We start from the raw sequence: 18,569 nt of genomic DNA, 5'->3' as shown, positions 1-18,569 counted from the left end.
GTTGCTATTGGAATGCCCCCTGAAGATGGTCTCTTGTGAGAAACCCCAGCAAAGGGGTTGTCAGGGGTTCCTACTTGTCAGCTTGTTCGAACCCCGAGTACTCAGTTTGAATTTCCAAGATGGCTACGCTCACACCCCAGATGACCACAGTTGACTGCAGCCTGGTTGCAACAAGTAGTAAGAACAAGATGCAACAAAAACGTTTTGTTAGCAGTTGTCTGTTGTTAGCTATTGTTAACATTGCTAACAAACGGTAGGATCTTGTTCTTTGGCTTGTTACAACTGGAACGTTGTACTTACTCGGTTTTTACTCAGATGTGACACAGTTGCCAGTTACCACTGCCACGCAGAAATACAGCAGGGATCAGTGGAGGTGGATCCACCAACATGTGTCTCCCAACTTTGAGTCCCTATCCAGGAGAGATGAGCAACAATTCCTTTGCGCCTGGAGAGTAGAACCTGCTCATATTGGATATTCACAACCTTAATGGAAAATAATTAAGGCCATTAGCAAGCATTTTTGTTAAGTCCCCCACGTTATTATTGTAGTGCTAGCGCTAGGCGGACATATAGGAGTTTTCAAAGTTTTTTATTATTATTTTTGTTTATTATTTCTTTTTCCATCAACTTTCTGAATTTTTGGTCACCGGGACACCAAAACACCGTGGCACATGAAACTTGGTGCTCATGTAGACGTTGGAAAATAAACATGGAGCAGGAGTTTTTACATGTTTTGATGAAAGGTTTGTTGTCTGATCCCACTATCTTGTGGCTGCATGACACCAGAGCTGAAACATTCTGTGGGTTTTTGTGGTTTTAATGGATGCTGTTACGGTGACAACAGGGTGGCATCCACTCCTTGTTTCTGAGGGCACAATTTTACATTTCATTTCAGCTGAACATGTTACCAGAACTACTTGCTTGTTCTCACAGACTTAGTTTTGAGTTTCACCTAATCTTTTAGTGTTTATGTGAAATTGTAGACCTTTGTGATGGATTTTCTTTTTTATTGTTTGGTCATGTCTCAGAGATCAGGGTCAGATCAAGTTTCTGTGTTGATCGGTAGGTTTTCGCCAAAAAAACCTTCTCAAAAATGACAATATGGTTGAATAAAAAATAATAATAATTACTTAACCTCAAAGCACACATATACATACTGTACATGGGCAATATCTTTAGCTCTTATGAAATCCTGCTGTTTACTTAACTTCAGAAATACACATCATTTTGGTTACTTATTCTTAAGTGACCTATGTGACACAGAAATGGCCTGTGAAGATAGTGTGTGAATTACATTTTTTTTTCATCTGATGTAGCACATGCTTTAAAGGCCATAGTGTAGTGATGGGATTCATGGAGAGAGAAATGGGGTATAGAGGTTTATCACCCAGAGAGAAGAAATACTCTTTTCTGATTGGCTGGTGCGGTGGCTATTAATTCTGAATAACAGGACACCTATGAAGTAGATCTGGTAAAAAAAAAAGTTTAATCACCGTTCCATATCAATGCTTATGAATGGTAACTATAACAACCATAGTAGGACGATGGTTGAGCCTGAAAGCAGGCTTTGCAACAATGGAATCGACTGTAAACAAGCTAACTGTCCATGCTATCGCCGTTATACTGTAGGGACAAAAAAAAGTTGTACATGTCGGCTTCTTTATAAATGGAACCGCTTGTTTCCTTTGCGTGTTAAAGGCATGACTATTGCCTATAGTGGCAACCGGGTGATAAGCGGGATAACAGCCTTCGAGGTGTCGCCCTCGTCCATTAATTCCGTATAACAGGACACCTCGACGGCCGTTATCCCTTACATAATGATTGAGCAAAGCTGGATATCTAGACCAAAAGTGCAAGTTTAACCATAGGTTGTTAGAGGACAAGACAACTCCATTAAAAACCCTTGCATTGTTGTATTTGCTGCTGAGTATTTAAAATATTATGCCTGAGTCAGTATTTCTTGCGGGGCTGGCTTGTCAAGCGCTTGTCATTATGTACTTGAAATAATGGGTATTTTCTCTGACATCTGTGCTGCTACCCAGCAGTTTTGTAGAACATACAGTTTGATAATTAGTGTTCTGAAAATCCTGACCCATGTGTGTATTAATACAATGACTAAATAAAACCCGTTATGAAGGATAACACTGCAGTGGAGAGCATACTACATACATTGGCATCACTGGGGGTAGTCCAATAAAGTACATTTTTTAGCATTACAAGCCACAAATAGTATATGAATTCCTTGGCTTCAAAATTGAGTTTTGTCCTCAACTGTGGAATTGATATGAATCGCATTCCATTCTAGATTCAAAACTCAAGCCACATTAACAAAGAGCGTTTCTCTTAGAGAGAGGTGTCACGTTGCAGCGCCACATTATCAAAACAGAGATTTTACTGGAAAAAGGGTGGTGTCAGAATTGCTTGCAGCAACAGCTACCATTTGGCATTCAGCTACATCTTTGGCAAAGAGATAAAAAAAAGTTGCCTTTGGGTGAACGGTTCAGATGCTCATCACTTTATTTCATGCAGGTATGTGGTAAGCATCATGAAATCAGCCCATCCCCTATGCAGGCTTATTGGCAAGTGTAGTTATGTTGAACTCCTGAATGAAGCCCAGATACAATTTTGTAGCAGTTTTGATAAAATAATGAGTTTGTGAATAGGGTGAACTGTGTTGCATAGCCATATAGAAGTTATCACAAACAGTCATCACAAACATGCTCTTTGATCTTCTTGGACATGGACAGTTTTCACCTCATTTGAGCTCACGGTTGTCAAGGTGATTCTATTTTGCAGTGTTTCAGAGTTTCCTCGATATCCTTTGAAGATCTGGTGGAACAAGATTGTGTATTAATTTGCTTTGACGCAGCCAGCCCTGTCTGTGTTGGGCTTGGTCTTCTTTAGTCTGTCATGGAAAATGTCACTGCACTGCAAGAACTGTCTACACATACACTGAATGGGCGCGGTGGAAGCACACTGACCACAAAACAAACGGAAAAAATGGTCCTTACTCAAAAAAACAAAAAGTCATTATGTTCAATATTTTCTGCGGCTGATCAAGTCACTCCAGTGCAGAACCACTAACCCAGTTAGCGCTCCCTTCTCATAATGCTCTCTGGCCGGCCCAGATACTTCATTAGCTACCGAATGTCTCGCTCTCATATGCTTTTCTTAATGTATTTGTTTTTGAACCATTACTGGGCTTTAGATGCTTTTGTGGGTGTGAGAGATGTGGAGATGTTGCTTTATTGATGTACTAGGCCAAAATATTTTGGACCAGGGAAGGCGTAGCAACATTTTTAGCAGTCAGATGTGAAGGTGTCTATTACTTTTTAAGATACTGGTGTCCAGCTGTACCTCTGCTTAGTGTGTGTGTGTGTGTGTGTGTGTGTGTGTCAAACCAGGGATTTGAATGAAAAGGGGTTGAAAACGTTCCTATGTAAAAGTTTTAGATGTGGAGCTGTTCAGAACAGCCACTCTAAACTCCTAACTGATAACAAGCTCAAGTTAGTAACTGATGGCTAACTGCTAGTTAAAATATATTTAAATATATATATATACTGTGCCTATAACAAGTATTCACCCCCCTTGGATATTTTTTACTGCTTTTATAAATGGAATACATTTCATTTAGTCTTTTTTTACAATAATCCTGTAAAAAATGTTAATGTTAATTAATTAAAAATATATAATGCAAAATATGCAATTGGATACATATTCACCCCCTTCAAGTTAACATGTAGTAAAGGCGCCTTTGGCTGCAGTTAAAGCATGAATAGGTCTCAATTCGGCTTGCACATCTGGATACTGCAATTTTACTCCATTTTTCTTTCCAAAACTGCTCAAGCTCTGTTTGGTTGGAAGGGGATCAGGTGTGAACAGCCTTTTCAAGTCCAGCCACAGATTTTCTAAAGGATTGAGGTCTGGGCTTTGACTTGGCCACTCCAGAACACTCACCTTGTTGTCTTCCTTTTTGAGTGAATCTTCCAAGTAGTAGTTCTCTTGCAGACTGAATCAGATTGTCCTCCAGGATTTCCATATTTTTACTTTAATTCCACATTTTAACTTTATCTTCACATGCCTTCCAGGGCCTGCTGTCGAGAGGCCTTCCCACAGCATGATGCTGCCACCACCACGCTTCATTAGGGATGGTGCGTTTGTGGTGATATGCAGTGGTGTCCGCCAAACATAACATCCAGTCTGATGGCCAAAAAGATCAGCTTTGGTCTCAGCAGACCGAATAACCTTCTTCCATTTGACCTTGGAGTCGAGTCTCCCACATGTCTTTGGGCAAACTTTAGTCGAGATTTAATAAGAGCTTTACCACTCAACCATAGAGCGTCGACTGGTAAAGAAATCAGGAAATAGTTGTTGTATGCAGAGTTTCTCCCATCTCAGCTTCTGAAGCTTTTAACTCTTTCAGCGTTGTCATAGGTGCCTTGGTGGCCTCCCCCACTAGTATTCTTCTTGAACGGTCATTCAGTTTGTGGTGACTGCCTGCTCTAGGCAGATTTACACATTTGCCATATTCCTTGCATTCCTTATGATGGATTTCACTGAACTCCAGCGGATGTTCAGTGACCTGGGGCCGTATTCACAAAGCCTTTTATCTTACCACTAGGAGTACTCCTAAATCGCACTAAAAGATTTTAGCTAGGAGTTTTCTCTTAAAAGTTATTCACAAAGCCTTTCAGACCTACTCTTAGTAAGGAAAAATGAGAACTCCTAAACTAAGAGTGAGTCTTCGTTGCTATGGATGACGTCATTACTCATGCACAAGCTTGACTGAAGTGACCACCTTGATTGGCTGATGATTGTAACGCGGGAATGATTCCAAACACCTCCCTTACGATGATGAGTGACAGGTCTGAGAATGCGTGCGCTACACAAGTAGTGCGAAGGACGGAAGATAATAAATAACTGAATAAAAAGGCCTAGCCTAAATGAATAAAGAGTAAGGCAAAACAAATAGCCTAGTAGCCTAATGAAACATACGGATTGATGCAGTAGGCTAGGCTATCTTTGCAACATTATTAAATTAATCTGTCACCATATGCCTACGTTTGCAAAGAGGAGAACATTTTAATTTGATTCACAATGAAACGTTACATGTTGACAATGAGTAGTTTTGGTTGTTGTTGGTGGCGTTATACAGTAGCATCCCTTTTATGCCTACAATGCAAAATTGTTCCCTCGCGATTGGAAGCTCCTGTTGCCGCATACCCATTTCAAAACATCGCAACGTGAAATGCCACAAAAAGCTGTTTGTGAATAGGTCTTAGTGAGTTAGGAGTCCTCTTGACTTATTTTAAGCTGTCCCAGACTTAGGTGCTACTTTTAGGTCTAAAATGCTTCGTGAATTACTTTTAGTGAAAAAAATTATGATTCCTAAAGTTAGGTGTGACACGCCCATTATTTTTAGGAGTTGCTCCTAAATTCGCCACTTAGGAGCTACTTTTAGCCTTAAAATTCTTTGGAATTGTAGCCAGGAATACCGATTGACCAGTGACTGGACCTTCCAGTTCTGTTATATACTATAAATATTCACTGCACTCAGGCGATCTCCACTTAACTAATTTTGAGACTCCTATCACTAATTGTCTGGACTGCTGACTGCTGATTTAAGTCAGTCACTTTAAGGGATAGGGTGGGGTGTGTGTGTGTAAGGGTTTATTTATGCAATCGCTTATTTTGCATTATGCTTATCAATTAATTAACATTACTTGTCAAAAATCTCTATGTCTGTAGAAGTGAGGATAAGATTAGTCATTTTGTGAAACAAAATCTGGAAAAATGGGGTGAGCAAATGACATCGATAGAGAATGAAAGGCAAGAAAACCCGTTGCAAACTCGTGCAGGTCAAACAAAACTGCCCCTGGATACGGCCTCTCGGCACAGGCCGGCCTCGTTGCCTGGTGATGAGCACTGGAAATTAGAGCTGTAAACGGCAGCAGACCGCCTCGCTCGCTCACTCATTCGTTCTCTCTCTCTCTCTCCCTCACTCGTTCGCTCACTTACTCGTGCGCCCGGCGGAAAAGTGGGCCAAACTCTGCCGCACAAACAACAAGCCGATCTCAGTTTTCCTCGGCGTCTTAATGCATTAAGGCTATTTATGTCCTGCGCTTCCCCGGAGGGCAAACGTGCCGGGTGAAACATGTGCCGTGTTATGGAGCTGGACATCAAGCTGTGGACGTTGAGTTCTACATCTCAACCTTTGGCTGGTTGACCAGATCAGTCCTGAAGAGTACAGTGAAGGTTGACATTTAGTTTGTTAGTTTAGTGGATGGGTTTGAAAAACAGGACCCTTTAACCTTTTCTGAGAACTGCACATCTTTAAGATGTTTGATTTGTTTTTCGTATTACTACTATTTTTGTGGTTAAAACCCTCCTCAACAATTCCCAGAGTCCCAGGAAACTACAAAAGCCTCTGTATCAGACCAGTCTAACTCTTGTAGCGGTTGTGGCCTGAGTTATTTCCTTCTCCATCATACATATCTGTGCACTGAACGGTAGTGTAATGGTGGACTTTGGAGGAGCTAGGTGCCACGCTGCTAAGCTCTGAACTATAGGCTACATGTCGCAAGAGGGACACAACCTTCTAGGCCATGTGCAGCGGATGCCTGTGTGGCCTAGTTTGCCAAGGTAACCGGCTCGGCTGCAGTGTGGTTGTACTGTACTCCTATTTATACAGCCGCGCTGCAAATGAGAGTAAATGGACATGTCCCCCTTAGGAATCGGTGTCTCTCGCTGCGCCAAGGCCTATTTGAGCTCCATGTGAACACTGTGGGTGTGAGTGAGACACGTCGCTCATGCTCATAGCCTGGGAGGTGTGATGCAGAAACCTGATCCAGCATGGTAGCATTCAAGCAGGACATGGGCAGGGTTCTGCCTGCACTGTTTCACACAGGCGTGCAAACAAAAGGTGTCCATCTGTACCTCTGCTCATTGGGTGGGTGTGTGTAACATGCTTGTGTGTGTGTCTGTGTCTGTCTGTGTGTGTGTGTGTGTGTGTGTGTGTGTGTTGTCTGTGTGTGTGCGAAAACATAGGGGCTTTTTGCCCTAGAATACGTTTGTACACCTGAGGTGATCACCAGACCAAGCTCAATCTTTTATTGGCAATCTAATATTGATTGGTCTCCACAGATTTGTAGCGGAAGTAGGATAGAAAAATTTGGAGGTTTCCAGCATGAGCTGCAGGGCGAAATAAAATCGCTGGCAGATTGGGCTGAGTTTACCTAGTGTAGTGTTTACAGTTAGCCTAAAAAATGTGCAGTTTTTACTCAACCAGAGGTAAGAGAAGGCCTCCTTGCATAAATCCTAAACAGTGAATTCCTTCCCTCTGAGTTCTGCATAAATCATCATCATATGTCTCAATTTTCTCCCTCACCCACATCATGTCACTCCGTTTGTCTGATTGACGCCTGTTTGCCCTGAGGGGTCGAGACTGTGCGATTCTGCATTCTGTTTTTTCCCGGAGCTCCACTTTCTCTGAGCTGGCCCTCTGCTCGGACATGTTTGTGCAGCCTCACACACACGGGGCGTGTGCTCCACTACCGCTGCTGCTGCTGTTGCCTTGAACTTTTCTGGGAAGGCAAAGCGAGCGGGTCACGCTTGCCTCAGTGGTTTTGTAAATATGATCCCAGGCCCCAGCACTTCAGTGTGGGGTTGGGTTGGGTGGGGTGGGGTGTGGTGGGACTTCTAGGGAATTCAGAGTGGGTACAACAGAGAGTATTCAGCCTTTTTTTGTCCCACTTTAACAACTGGCTGAATTATGCACCCAATCTCTCTTTCTTTCTCTCTCTTTCTATCTCGCGCTCTCTCTCTCTCCCTTCTTTCTTTCCCTCTTCTCACTTTCTATCTGTGTCTGTCTGTCTCTGTCATCATGCCATCTTTTTCTTCTTCTCAGCAAAAAAAATCTGATGCAACAATTTCTTAGAATTTCTTGCAAAATCTTGTAAGATTCTCATAAGAAAACATGTTACCCAGTATTACACAAGAACGTCAGCACACAGGCCACAGGCGTCTGCGGGGACATCTTTTCTTTTTTTTTTATGGTGGACACTGAAGTTCAGTAACAGACTTCCGACAGTGCAGCCTCATGACTTGTTGCCCTCATAAAGCAGTCAGATGTCCGTGATTGCGTAGTGTGCCATGTGAAGGGAGCGAATGAAAAGCAGAAGGAGTGTTGATTCTGCTGTTGCTATTAACCTGAATAATCTTAATAGCCAGCCAGAGACTCGGTGCCCTAGATTTGGAGCTTATATTATTCATTTGCTACTGGACTCTGAAGACAAGAGTGAGTCGAGTTGAAGCTGTCAACAGGCCAATCAGAGAAGAGTGTAGAGTTGCTACATCGGCCCCCTTTCTGCAACTGTTTCTGCCTTACACCATCTGTAAACACCTTTTTTCCATCAAAGCACTTGGGTAATTCGTTGTGTGTTGCAACTGCGTTGAAACATTTAGGGCTGATTGTGTTTCATGTGAAAGTGATGTCGCAAGTCAAATATTGCATTGGTAAATTTATCCGCTCCTGTGTCTGTGCTTAGTTGCAAACCAAAAACCTCTAGAGTGTCTTTGGCTTTAGCAGTTGGTAATTGGCATACACAAAGCTTTCGTCATTCATGTTTGGTATGCGTTGACCATAAGGGGAACAGAAAGAACTAATGACCATAAATGAGAAATGGAGTAAGGGCCTATTCCTCCTTTTTGTCACCCTTTTCTTCATGTCTGCACCCCCCCCCCCCCCCTCCCCTTACCAAATGTATGTGGATACATTTACACTATGCCATGCATGGCTTTTGAATTTGTTTTTTGCTGATGTTGACTGACGTGACTTTGCAGCCATTGCCATCATCTGACTCTCTGCTCTTTTGTTTGTTTGTGTTTCCTCTTTTCTCTGCTTTAATGGTTCTGATGGTTGACTATGCACCAGTACTCAGTCAGAGATTTGAATGAGCATGTGATTAAGATAAACAGCCCATCCAAAAAGTGACTACTAAAATAATTGAGAACATTTTTTTTTACATTTTTTTAAAGAATTTTCTTTCAACAGCTTTGCACAGGGTTACACTATTACTGTTGCACTGAAGGTAATCATTACTTGTATTGTATTTTTTTTCTTGTCTAATGGACTCTGTTCAACAGCTATAAGGAAAGAAACAGCAAGACCCTTGCATGAAGTACAAACTGTGTGTGTGTGTGTGTGTGTCTGTGTGTGTGTGTGTGTGTGTGTGTTACTTAGGATACGACAGATTCAGATTGGCTGCTGCACATTAAATATAACTCTGTACTTGAACTGCCCTGGTAACAATCTGTGTTAGATAGTTGATCTACCACAAGTAGTTATTCCTCTTTTTTTTTCTTTGTCATTTACAACCCCTCAGGACTAAACAAAGCCCTAATTCAGATAGAAATATTGCCGTGTTTATTTAAATGACGCATATATCTAGCCATACACACACACACACACACACACACACACACACACACACACACACACAGGTTTTTTATCCTAACATCATGGTTATGTTTTTCAGTATTGTCTGGCAGCAGACACTCCTGGTAGACAGTGTCTCTTGTTTTGCCTATGGTAAATTGTCGGTTTCACATAGGTTAATAGGTGCAAATGATTAACATTTTGACACATAGCATCTTCCTCAGAATCAAACAAGATCACTAGAATCAGTGATTATGGACCTGGTGGAGGTCACTTTAGTCAACCTTATCTGGTCCTGCAGAATTTCTGCTGAAATGATTGAGAAATATAAAGCAGGACTTTCCCCTCACTCTACAAACCAGCCGTTTCAAAGCCTTTTAAGCCTGAGCGAACAGAGAACTTGTCTGTGTGTAGACAACTCCTTTGTTTATTTATCTAAAACTCACAAACGGAGAGAATGGAAGAAAGATTACCCTGTGAGTCATTGTGGACAGAAGTTACTAAAGAGATTCTGTTTTTCATGTACTTTCTAGTTTTGGTCTAATGAATAAAAAAATAATAATAATGAGGGCACGGTAAGTTGTCTGGTCACAACGCATCATTTAATTGCTGTGGCCTATTGAGAAACCGCGCGTGCACGAGAAACGTTTTTCCCCCAGTATTTGTTGACACACTGTCAGGTAGTGATATCAGCACAGTTGCTCAATTCACACAATGTTTTTGAGCTGTCATGCTTCATCCAAGCCTATTCTTGAACACCTGACAGTACTGTGCAGCTCATTAAGATGGTGTTGCAGCATTTCAGTAAATAATTGCTGTACCTGGTGATTGTGGCAGTCTCCTCATGACAGTGTTGATTTGTGAATTCCTCACATTAGGCATTCATAGAACAAAGTCATTCTCTGTAGGTTTATACATATATATTTTTTCTTTATTCTTCTTTCCGATCTGATTCTGATTCATTTGGTAGTTGGACACTGTGGTGAATACATGAGTGCGATCAAGAGAGGTTTTGACCTTTTTTTTTATTATTTGCATAAAGCACCATCATGCGGCTAATTAAATTGAAATGACTGTACTAATGGATCATCAGACCACTTGTGTATTAGCCTGTCTGACGTAAGTCATCCACATTCTCTGACAAGACCAGGAGCGGGAATTGCGTGACTCAGCAGCTTGTTTGCTCTCAAGTCCCACAGGTGTACAGCTCGTCATGCAAACGAAGACATCTCTTCGACAGGTGTCGAGCAAGACATGAGGAGGCTTGTCACGTCCCCATAACTCTCAGCTGTTCTGCTTTAATGACGCACCACACTCAAGTAAAGTCTCAGTGGACATGATATCATAGTGCAACGTCAACCCATAGTTCGGGCGTTAACTGGTGAAGTCCTCTCTGCTGAAGGCAGGCCTTAGGTGACACCGGATCTAGACCATCAGAAGTTCCACTGAATGTTGCCTGTGTGCTTGCTTTGGCGATTAAGGCCTTGAGTGCTCTGTAAAGCACTTTAAGACCATGTCAGTGCAAGGGCTACGTGTGAGGTTCTATAGGGGTTGAATCGTCTTTAATACCCCATTATGTCTGCCATGGCACTTTTCTATTAATTTGTATGTGTTCAGTACAGCACCTCTTGGGATGCATTGTGGTACATGTGAGAGTAGGCCTACAATCCCAAGCATAGGCAAGGCTAGCTGGTTAGCATTCCAATTGTAGTGGATATTTGGGCAACACAGAGCTTCTGGATATTTTTGACAATTATGTCAAAACAGTTATTTTCTCACATTATATTGCTATTTCTGATTCATTTTTTAATATTTTCAACAACAAAAAAATCCTACACATGGCACCTTTTTAGAGTAACACCTTACTAGAGTATCTCCAATTTAATTGTACATGCAATGAGGCATTCTATTCTATTCTAATATAATGGTTTTGTATGAATAAACACAATTTAAGCTGGGAACAGACTTGTTTTTTTTCCAGTCACACACGATAAGAACGCGAGTAGACCGAACCTCCAGATGGAGTGTGGTAAGATTGGGAGTTAGTTATGAGCTCAGACTTAACGATTGAGTTGTTGGCTCTTTCATTTCCTAATTGCAACCATGGCAACCACAGACCAGTCAAGAAAATATCAAACATGTTAGATTGAATCCTTTGCGATTCTTTCCATTGTTGATCCAGATTCAATTAGTCACATAAACACACATGACGATTCCAGCCGTGACTACCATTGGACTCCCTCAGACTTCCCACGACTGTCACGGACGATCTATCCTTTTAAAATCGGGTTTAACAATTGGGAGGTCTGTTCCCAGCTTTAATTAAATGGAAGAGACCTTCCACTGGTACAGTATGAGAGAGAGGTCTGCGCGGGACTGATTTTTCCCGCACCCGCCGGCTCCCGCAATATTCTATCCCGCTCCCGCATTAATGTGTCATTTTTAGTCCCGCTCCCGCCCGCATCTGTAACGTGATGTCCCGCTCCCGCCCGCTAAAGCCCGCATGCAGGAGGGATAGCCTATTCAGATTTTCTTTCTGTCTCACGAAAGGAGCACACACACCTGAGAAAGACTCCAGATAAAAGTTTCTTGGTTCTGAATGTAGGCTAACAACTGAAGTAGGCCTAGTCTGGTGCCCTCTTCCTCTGTCATGCTTTCGATTTCGAGTTTTGACAATGAGCAGCAGGAACAAATTGAACCCACGTAAACGACAATAGGCTATAGGCCTGCTATCCGTCAGTTATGCTTAAACCCCGTTTTTTAATGCTGCCTAACAGAACATCCAGCTGAACTATAGTTATGAACACTAGGCTACTTTAATCATTTCCATATTTAATTTTACCCACATATTTAATTTGCGGGAGTGCAGTGAATCATCGATTTGTCCCGCACCCGCGAACGCACCTCTCTCATCCCGCCCGCTCCCGCAAAGAGCTTTCAAAAGTTGTCCCGCGCCGCACTCTTTTGCGTCGGGGCCCGCGGGTCTACCGCGGGAGTGCAGACCTCTAGTATGAGAGCATACTGTACAATACTTTGATTGCAGATTGCTCAGTCCAGCAAGCATCAAACATCTGTAACCCACACTTATGACTCACTGGCTTACTTACGACATTGACTTACTCTCCGACCATCTCAAGAGGTTAGCTGAAGCAATCTTGTGGGAGAGCTCAACATGTTTGTGTGTGTGCCCCCCCCCCCACACACCGCTCTGAATCAGAATGATGGAGCTTTTCCTCTGCTCCCCATCTGACGTGGGCCAGCTCAGGCATCCCATCCTGCCCATCATGCCTGAGGATGCAGAGGGCCCATATGGAGGCCGGCAAGGCAAGATCGCCAGGTCACCCTGACCATGAGTAATGGGGACTAACCACCAGACACTAGTGTGTTTGTGTGTGTGTGTGTGTGTGTGTGGGAGGAGGAGGAGGAGGAGGAGGAGGAGGAGGGTGAATAGGGTTCAAGAGGAAGTGTTAAACAAAGGTCCTGCAATACCGTCTTCTGGTTTCTTATCATTTAGTTACTCAATCCAAAGCCAACTGTGCCAAGTGTTTATGTGTCTGGAACTGATGGTCATGAAAATGTGTTAATTATCACGCATATCAGAGACACAGATGCCACCCTAACGCTGATAGCATATGCTTCCAAATAGCATATGTTGTCAGATTAAACAATGTGAAGTAAAATGAATGGTACTGAAGAATAGCACTCAGGTCATGATGATAGTCAGAGATAAAAACTTTTACTCTCCTACACTGGAATTTGTCATCCGAAAGAACGTAGGGAAAGTACAGACGTACAATAGCTGACCCTGATCTTCCAAATAAACTCCCATAATTCAGTGAAGCAAACGATTCCTTTGTAGACACTATTCCATGATGTCATGAAACCGTGCTGTGCCATGAGTGAAACTCGCTGACACACTCATAGGTTTAGTATCCTTTGGATAGTGCACTGACTGACCTCCACAGATTCCAAGGCCATGGGCCACAGAAATGTGAGGCACATAACACTTATGGCAGTTAAATGCAGGACATGGAAGATCAGCTCATTCACCCCTGTCATCCTCTCCCTCTCCTCACCTTGTTCCTCCCTGCCCCCCCCCCCATCACCTGGCCCCTGCTGCCCCAACCTTACCCTTTCCCACTCCCCTCTCCTCTCCTCTCCTCTCCTCCCCTCTCCTCTCCTCCCCTCTCCTCTCCTCTCATCAGGGGGCACCCAGAGACTCCCGAGGGCCATCGGTGTGGCCCTGGCCAAGGAGCTGATTTTCGCAGCGCGGGTAGTTGACGGCACGGAGGCCTGCAAGCTGGGGCTGGTCAGCCACTCCGTGGAGCAGAACAAAAGTGGGGACGCAGCCTACCACAGGGCCCTGGAACTGGCCCGCGAATTCAACCCACAGGTTAGTCAACGTCAAAGTGAACTTTGTGGTCAATCAGACGATCTACAATAAAGTGTAGTGCACATGCTGAATGAAACTGCGTTTCTCCAAGATAAAGGGCCTTCATGGACTTCATACATGATGGTGGAAAATTCACTCAGTTTTTTACTCATACACATACTTAACGCATGTCACACACATCACACTCCTGTCTTACAAGTATTGCTAACCAATGTATGTATTTAACAGCATACCATCATAGTATAACTAACCAATGTATGTATTCAATGGCATGCCATCATAGTATAGCTAACCAATGTATTAACTTCATGTATAGGTTAAGCATATGTAGGTATTGGGAGCTTATTTAAAGTATGTATATAGAGGAGTATTCCTTGAAGAGGAATTATTTTGAACTTCATAATTTCAATGTTTTGTGTAAATCAATTGCTTGAAATTGTTTCATTCAAACTCTGTAACCCTTAATCCAATGTCAAAGTTGGAGGCAAACGAATAACAGTTTGCTGACATTTGCTCATTTGAAAGCATGTTAGGATTGGGTCAGTGTTATGATGTAGAAATAGTACTATGCAAAGTATTCCCATATGCTGAGACAACACTAATGGTACCTTATCAGCCAACGTCCTTTCTCAGGACATCTGAGATGTATGTTGTACTTTCCAGTGAATATGACTAATATGTGAATAACCGCTGTACATTTCTGCTGAATTGGTGTCAGTAGTTTTGTTTGTTTTTAGGGACCTATTGCAATCAGGATGGCAAAGCTGGCAATCAACCAGGGGATTGAGGTAGGAAACTTCATTCACTGTGGCACTGTGTACCTTGTACTCTTGATTAATTGACTTCATTTAGTGGCCATACAAAGGACTGAACTCTAAACTGGCCAGCTACAAAAGGCTATTATGTAGTAGGTGATGTCTGCCTCAGTATTTAATGGCTTCTTGTAAGGCATGATGTTCTATGCTGATCTGTGCTGTCAAAAGCAGCAGGCCCAGAGCTGTGTGGCACAACCATTTAGATAAACTCAGAGGAGGGTCGAGTCTGGTAACTAAGGCTAGGCTGGTACGTAGGCACAGAGGAGGGTCGAGTCTGGTTACTAAGGCTGGGCTGGCACATAGGCACCTTTTTCTGTATGGAGGCACAAAGCTATGCAAAAACATGCAACAATATTGGCAATACAAGAATGATCAAGGTATACGGTATGCAATATGATATGGCACAACCTTACTGGTGACTTTGCAACAGGTTTTCTCTCTCTCCCCTTTCCTCCCTGTCCTGCTCTCAACCTCACTGTTACTAACAGGAAGTATGAATTAGTCTAGTCATCTTCTCCCAGAAACTCCATTGACAGTGTTTCCCAGTCTTTTGGTACATTTAGCATAAACATTTTTTTTTTTTTTTTCAAAAAAGACATGAGCAATCCTTTCAAAATGTTATTTATACGAACTGGTTAACGTAGCTCCACAATATCTGATCAGGTCTAATTGGAAGCATAATAAACAGTGCGCCACAGAAAAAAACAAAATGTACTTCATCAATAAATCAATGCAAGGTATTTGATTGTTTATACACGCCTTCGCTTTACCCACCACCATTACTATCCCTTCTATGCTTTGTACACAGATATCTTGCCTCATTGCTTCATCTAGTCTGCCTTTTTTTTTTAGTACATCCATTTTGTGGCTGAGATGGTCAAAATTGGACTTGTTCTGTATTACCTTTTATAAAAGACAAGTGGTTGAAACAAGGTTATATATCTTTTTTATTGTATTTCATTCTGTGTGTGTGTGTGTGTGTGTGTGTGTGTGTGTGTGTGTGTGTGTGTGTGTGCGCGCACGCGCGCTGTGCCATGTATGCCACCGAGATATTTCTGGCACAGGAAAATGCCAAGGTAACCTATTAAAGTAGGTCTTTCAGAGTTGTTGTCATGGTGAAGGTTTGTAAGTCTGGTGGTGTTTTTAGTTTTTTGTTTTTTTTTAGTAGGTGAGTAAGTGAGCATTCACAGTGTTCCTGGAGACGCCATGATGGTGATGACAGGGTTGATGTCTTGTAGTCATAGACTAAAACAGACTTTTTAACTTAATTAGCTTCACTTAGCTTAATTAGCTTTACTTGATTTCTATTGTTGTAATGCAGGTTAGGCTATAAAAAAGAATGCAAAAACGCATAAAACCAGTGGAAGCATGTTCATCTGTGAGATGCATGAATTTGTTTATTAGATTATATTAGATTAGTTTCAACTTTATTATCATTGTGCAGAGTACAAGTACAGAGACAACGAAATGCAGTAAAGACAACGAAAAGCAGTTCATATGTTCAATTTAAAATGGTGCTTTGTTCAATTTAAGCTGTTAGCTTTAAGGGCATTTTTCCCTATTAAACCATTTGACCCAAATAGGCTGTGGCGCAACTGGCTGGAGCACCTGCACCGTACGCTGGCGACCCGGGTTCAATTCCCGCCCCGTGGTCCTTTCCGGATCCCACCCCGACTCTCTCTCCCACTCACTTCCTGTCATTCTCCACTGTCCTATCAAATTAAAGGCATAAAAAGCCCAAAAAAATATATATAAAAACAAAAATAAACATTTGACCCAAATAGGAATCTACCGTATGTAAAGGTTAATAATGCCTTCTTCTGTTCACGTGTTTGAATTGCATCCATTGTTTTTCTTTCGCCTGATGTGATGTTTATGTGGCCCCATTCCAGCTTTTCAAAAAGCAACCTTTGGCTACACAAGCCACTAATTTCCTCCAGCACAATAGCACCTTCAGGAACTCTGCCGCCCACAGTTAATTAATCTAGTGTTTGACTGTGTCCGAAAGCCAATTTGTATGAGTTGATTAAGTGTAATTGAAGATGGCCCTCTAGCCTGATTTAAATATTTTCAGTGAAGATGCCCTACTGGGTTTATTGCTGAACAGTGATGCTAATCTGAATATATGAACCCGCGAATGAGCAGCGCATTTGAACCTCCTGGAAGAATTGTTCGTGGCATTTCAAATGAGAGAAATGTCTAATTCTATAATCCGTTTCATTTGCAGGTGGACCTGAAGACAGGTCTAGCTATTGAAGAAGCTTGCTATGCCCAGGTAAGCCTGGAAAGCCTTATGAACACACCAGGGATAATTCTAGCAGAATCAGTTTTGTTTAAGCCTGGTGCACACAGTAACACACATTGCCCACACGTAGAGGAAAACAAGGCAGGTCAGGCTGTCGCTGTAAAGGTTTAGTCATCAGATTGCAGTCATTTTTTTGTGTATGTGAGCGAGCGAGTGAGAGATTGGAGGAGGGTGGACACGCATGCATGAGCCCAAACTAAAGATAGAATGGGATTTGTTAACTGGTCTCTGTTGTTTCCAAGGTTATTCCGACGAAAGACCGTCTCGAGGGCCTGGCCGCCTTCAAGGAGAAGAGGCCCCCACGCTTCAAGGGAGAGTGAGCGGAACCGACCGGAGGCAGTCAAAGCCCCTTTCCCTCTCCAGCGAGCGTCTGTGTATCTCTCCATCACCACTATTGTCATGGCGACAACGTTTGCTAGTACCTTCAGCCAGATGTGATGGAGCAGCCAGACCACAGTTTCCTTCTCCCAGAGGAGGTGGGGGGGGGGGGGGGGGGGAGTCAAGGTGACGGTGTGGCATTGTTGAGGGTTGGGGGGGGGGTTGTAATTCAGCCTGAATGATTCAGGCAAGGGCAATCCTGCCTACTAACTTTTAGATAGTTAGAGGCCTAACTCTTTCCCAAAAATTCAAATGTGGCACTTTAAAAACCATTTGTCACGTATTGTGTTTAATGCAGTTTTGGCCTTAAAATGGTGCAAGACATGGGTGGGGGTGTCCCATTTCGAAATTATTAGCATCTAATATGCTACTGCTAGTTCTTGTGAGAGAAATTAAACGCAGAGCTACTAGATCTGTGATAATGAACTATGTGATGGTTGCCTCTGTAGATTTTAGGTACTTTGAGATACATGATTTCATTTATGTGGGCCATATTGTCAGAATAGGCATGACTGTGAGAAAGGTTGTACTTGTAAACCATATGACTTTTGCATGGGTTCATATTATTTAAATGTCAGTTTTCCATCTTCATGAGTTGCCTTCCACTGCCTTTCAAAATACTATTCCATTATACAGTATGTGTGTGGACATTTGATCCAGATAATATTCCAGAAAGCTAGTGCTTCCTTAAAAGCATTTTTGTCAAGTCGAATGACCATATTCTGTACCAATGTAGTTCTACTATACTGCACCAACTACCCAACAAAGCAATGCACTACTTTGTGGATATGTACTTATGAATGGTTTGGGAAGAATTGTATCTTTACCAAAAAGTTTGTAAAACGCCTCAATAAATCATCAACTCTACTGTTCTGGAAAGCTTTCCTCATTCTTACAGGCCATATGCATTATAGGGTTGTTGTAGTTTATAGGGCAATGTCAAGGGCAAGTAAAATACATCAAATAGAATAATTAAAAGACAAAGTAGAATAATTAGCAAAGTTTCAATATTTTTGTTGCACTCCTAGCCTCCAGTTTGCCAAGGTCTCATTCTCTCATTGGTTGTATAAGATTAATAATGCTGATTTGACAGTAGGGTGTATCCTGTGGGCATATTGTTGACATAATAACCATCATTGCTGTTGTTTTGAATGATATTAAGGTCACACCTGTGACAGAGCAGCAATTCTTCTCACAAAAGAGAAATGTGACTCCTTCTGTGACCTACCAGTCATGCCTTTG

At 42.3% G+C, this 18,569-nt stretch overlaps 1 protein-coding gene across 1 annotated transcript in view; it reads left to right on the top strand.

Annotated features, from left to right (window-relative positions):
• Positions 1-17,438, top strand: part of auh (AU RNA binding protein/enoyl-CoA hydratase) — a 29,301-nt gene extending 11,863 nt beyond the window's left edge. Inside the window, exons 7-10 of the mRNA XM_042059946.1 lie at positions 13,642-13,829; positions 14,567-14,617; positions 16,872-16,919; positions 17,192-17,438. Of these exons, the coding sequence (XP_041915880.1) occupies positions 13,642-13,829; positions 14,567-14,617; positions 16,872-16,919; positions 17,192-17,269 (365 nt within the window). The 3' untranslated portion in view covers positions 17,270-17,438. The remainder of the gene's footprint in view (positions 1-13,641; positions 13,830-14,566; positions 14,618-16,871; positions 16,920-17,191) is intronic.
• The last annotated feature ends 1,131 nt before the right edge of the window (positions 17,439-18,569 follow it).

Source organism: Alosa sapidissima, chromosome 13, assembly GCF_018492685.1.
Source record: "Alosa sapidissima isolate fAloSap1 chromosome 13, fAloSap1.pri, whole genome shotgun sequence".
In the NCBI taxonomy this organism is placed as follows: Eukaryota; Metazoa; Chordata; class Actinopteri; order Clupeiformes; family Clupeidae; genus Alosa; species Alosa sapidissima.
The sequence above is the reverse complement of the archived record's forward strand: the minus strand, read 5'-3'. Positions and strand labels throughout refer to the sequence as shown.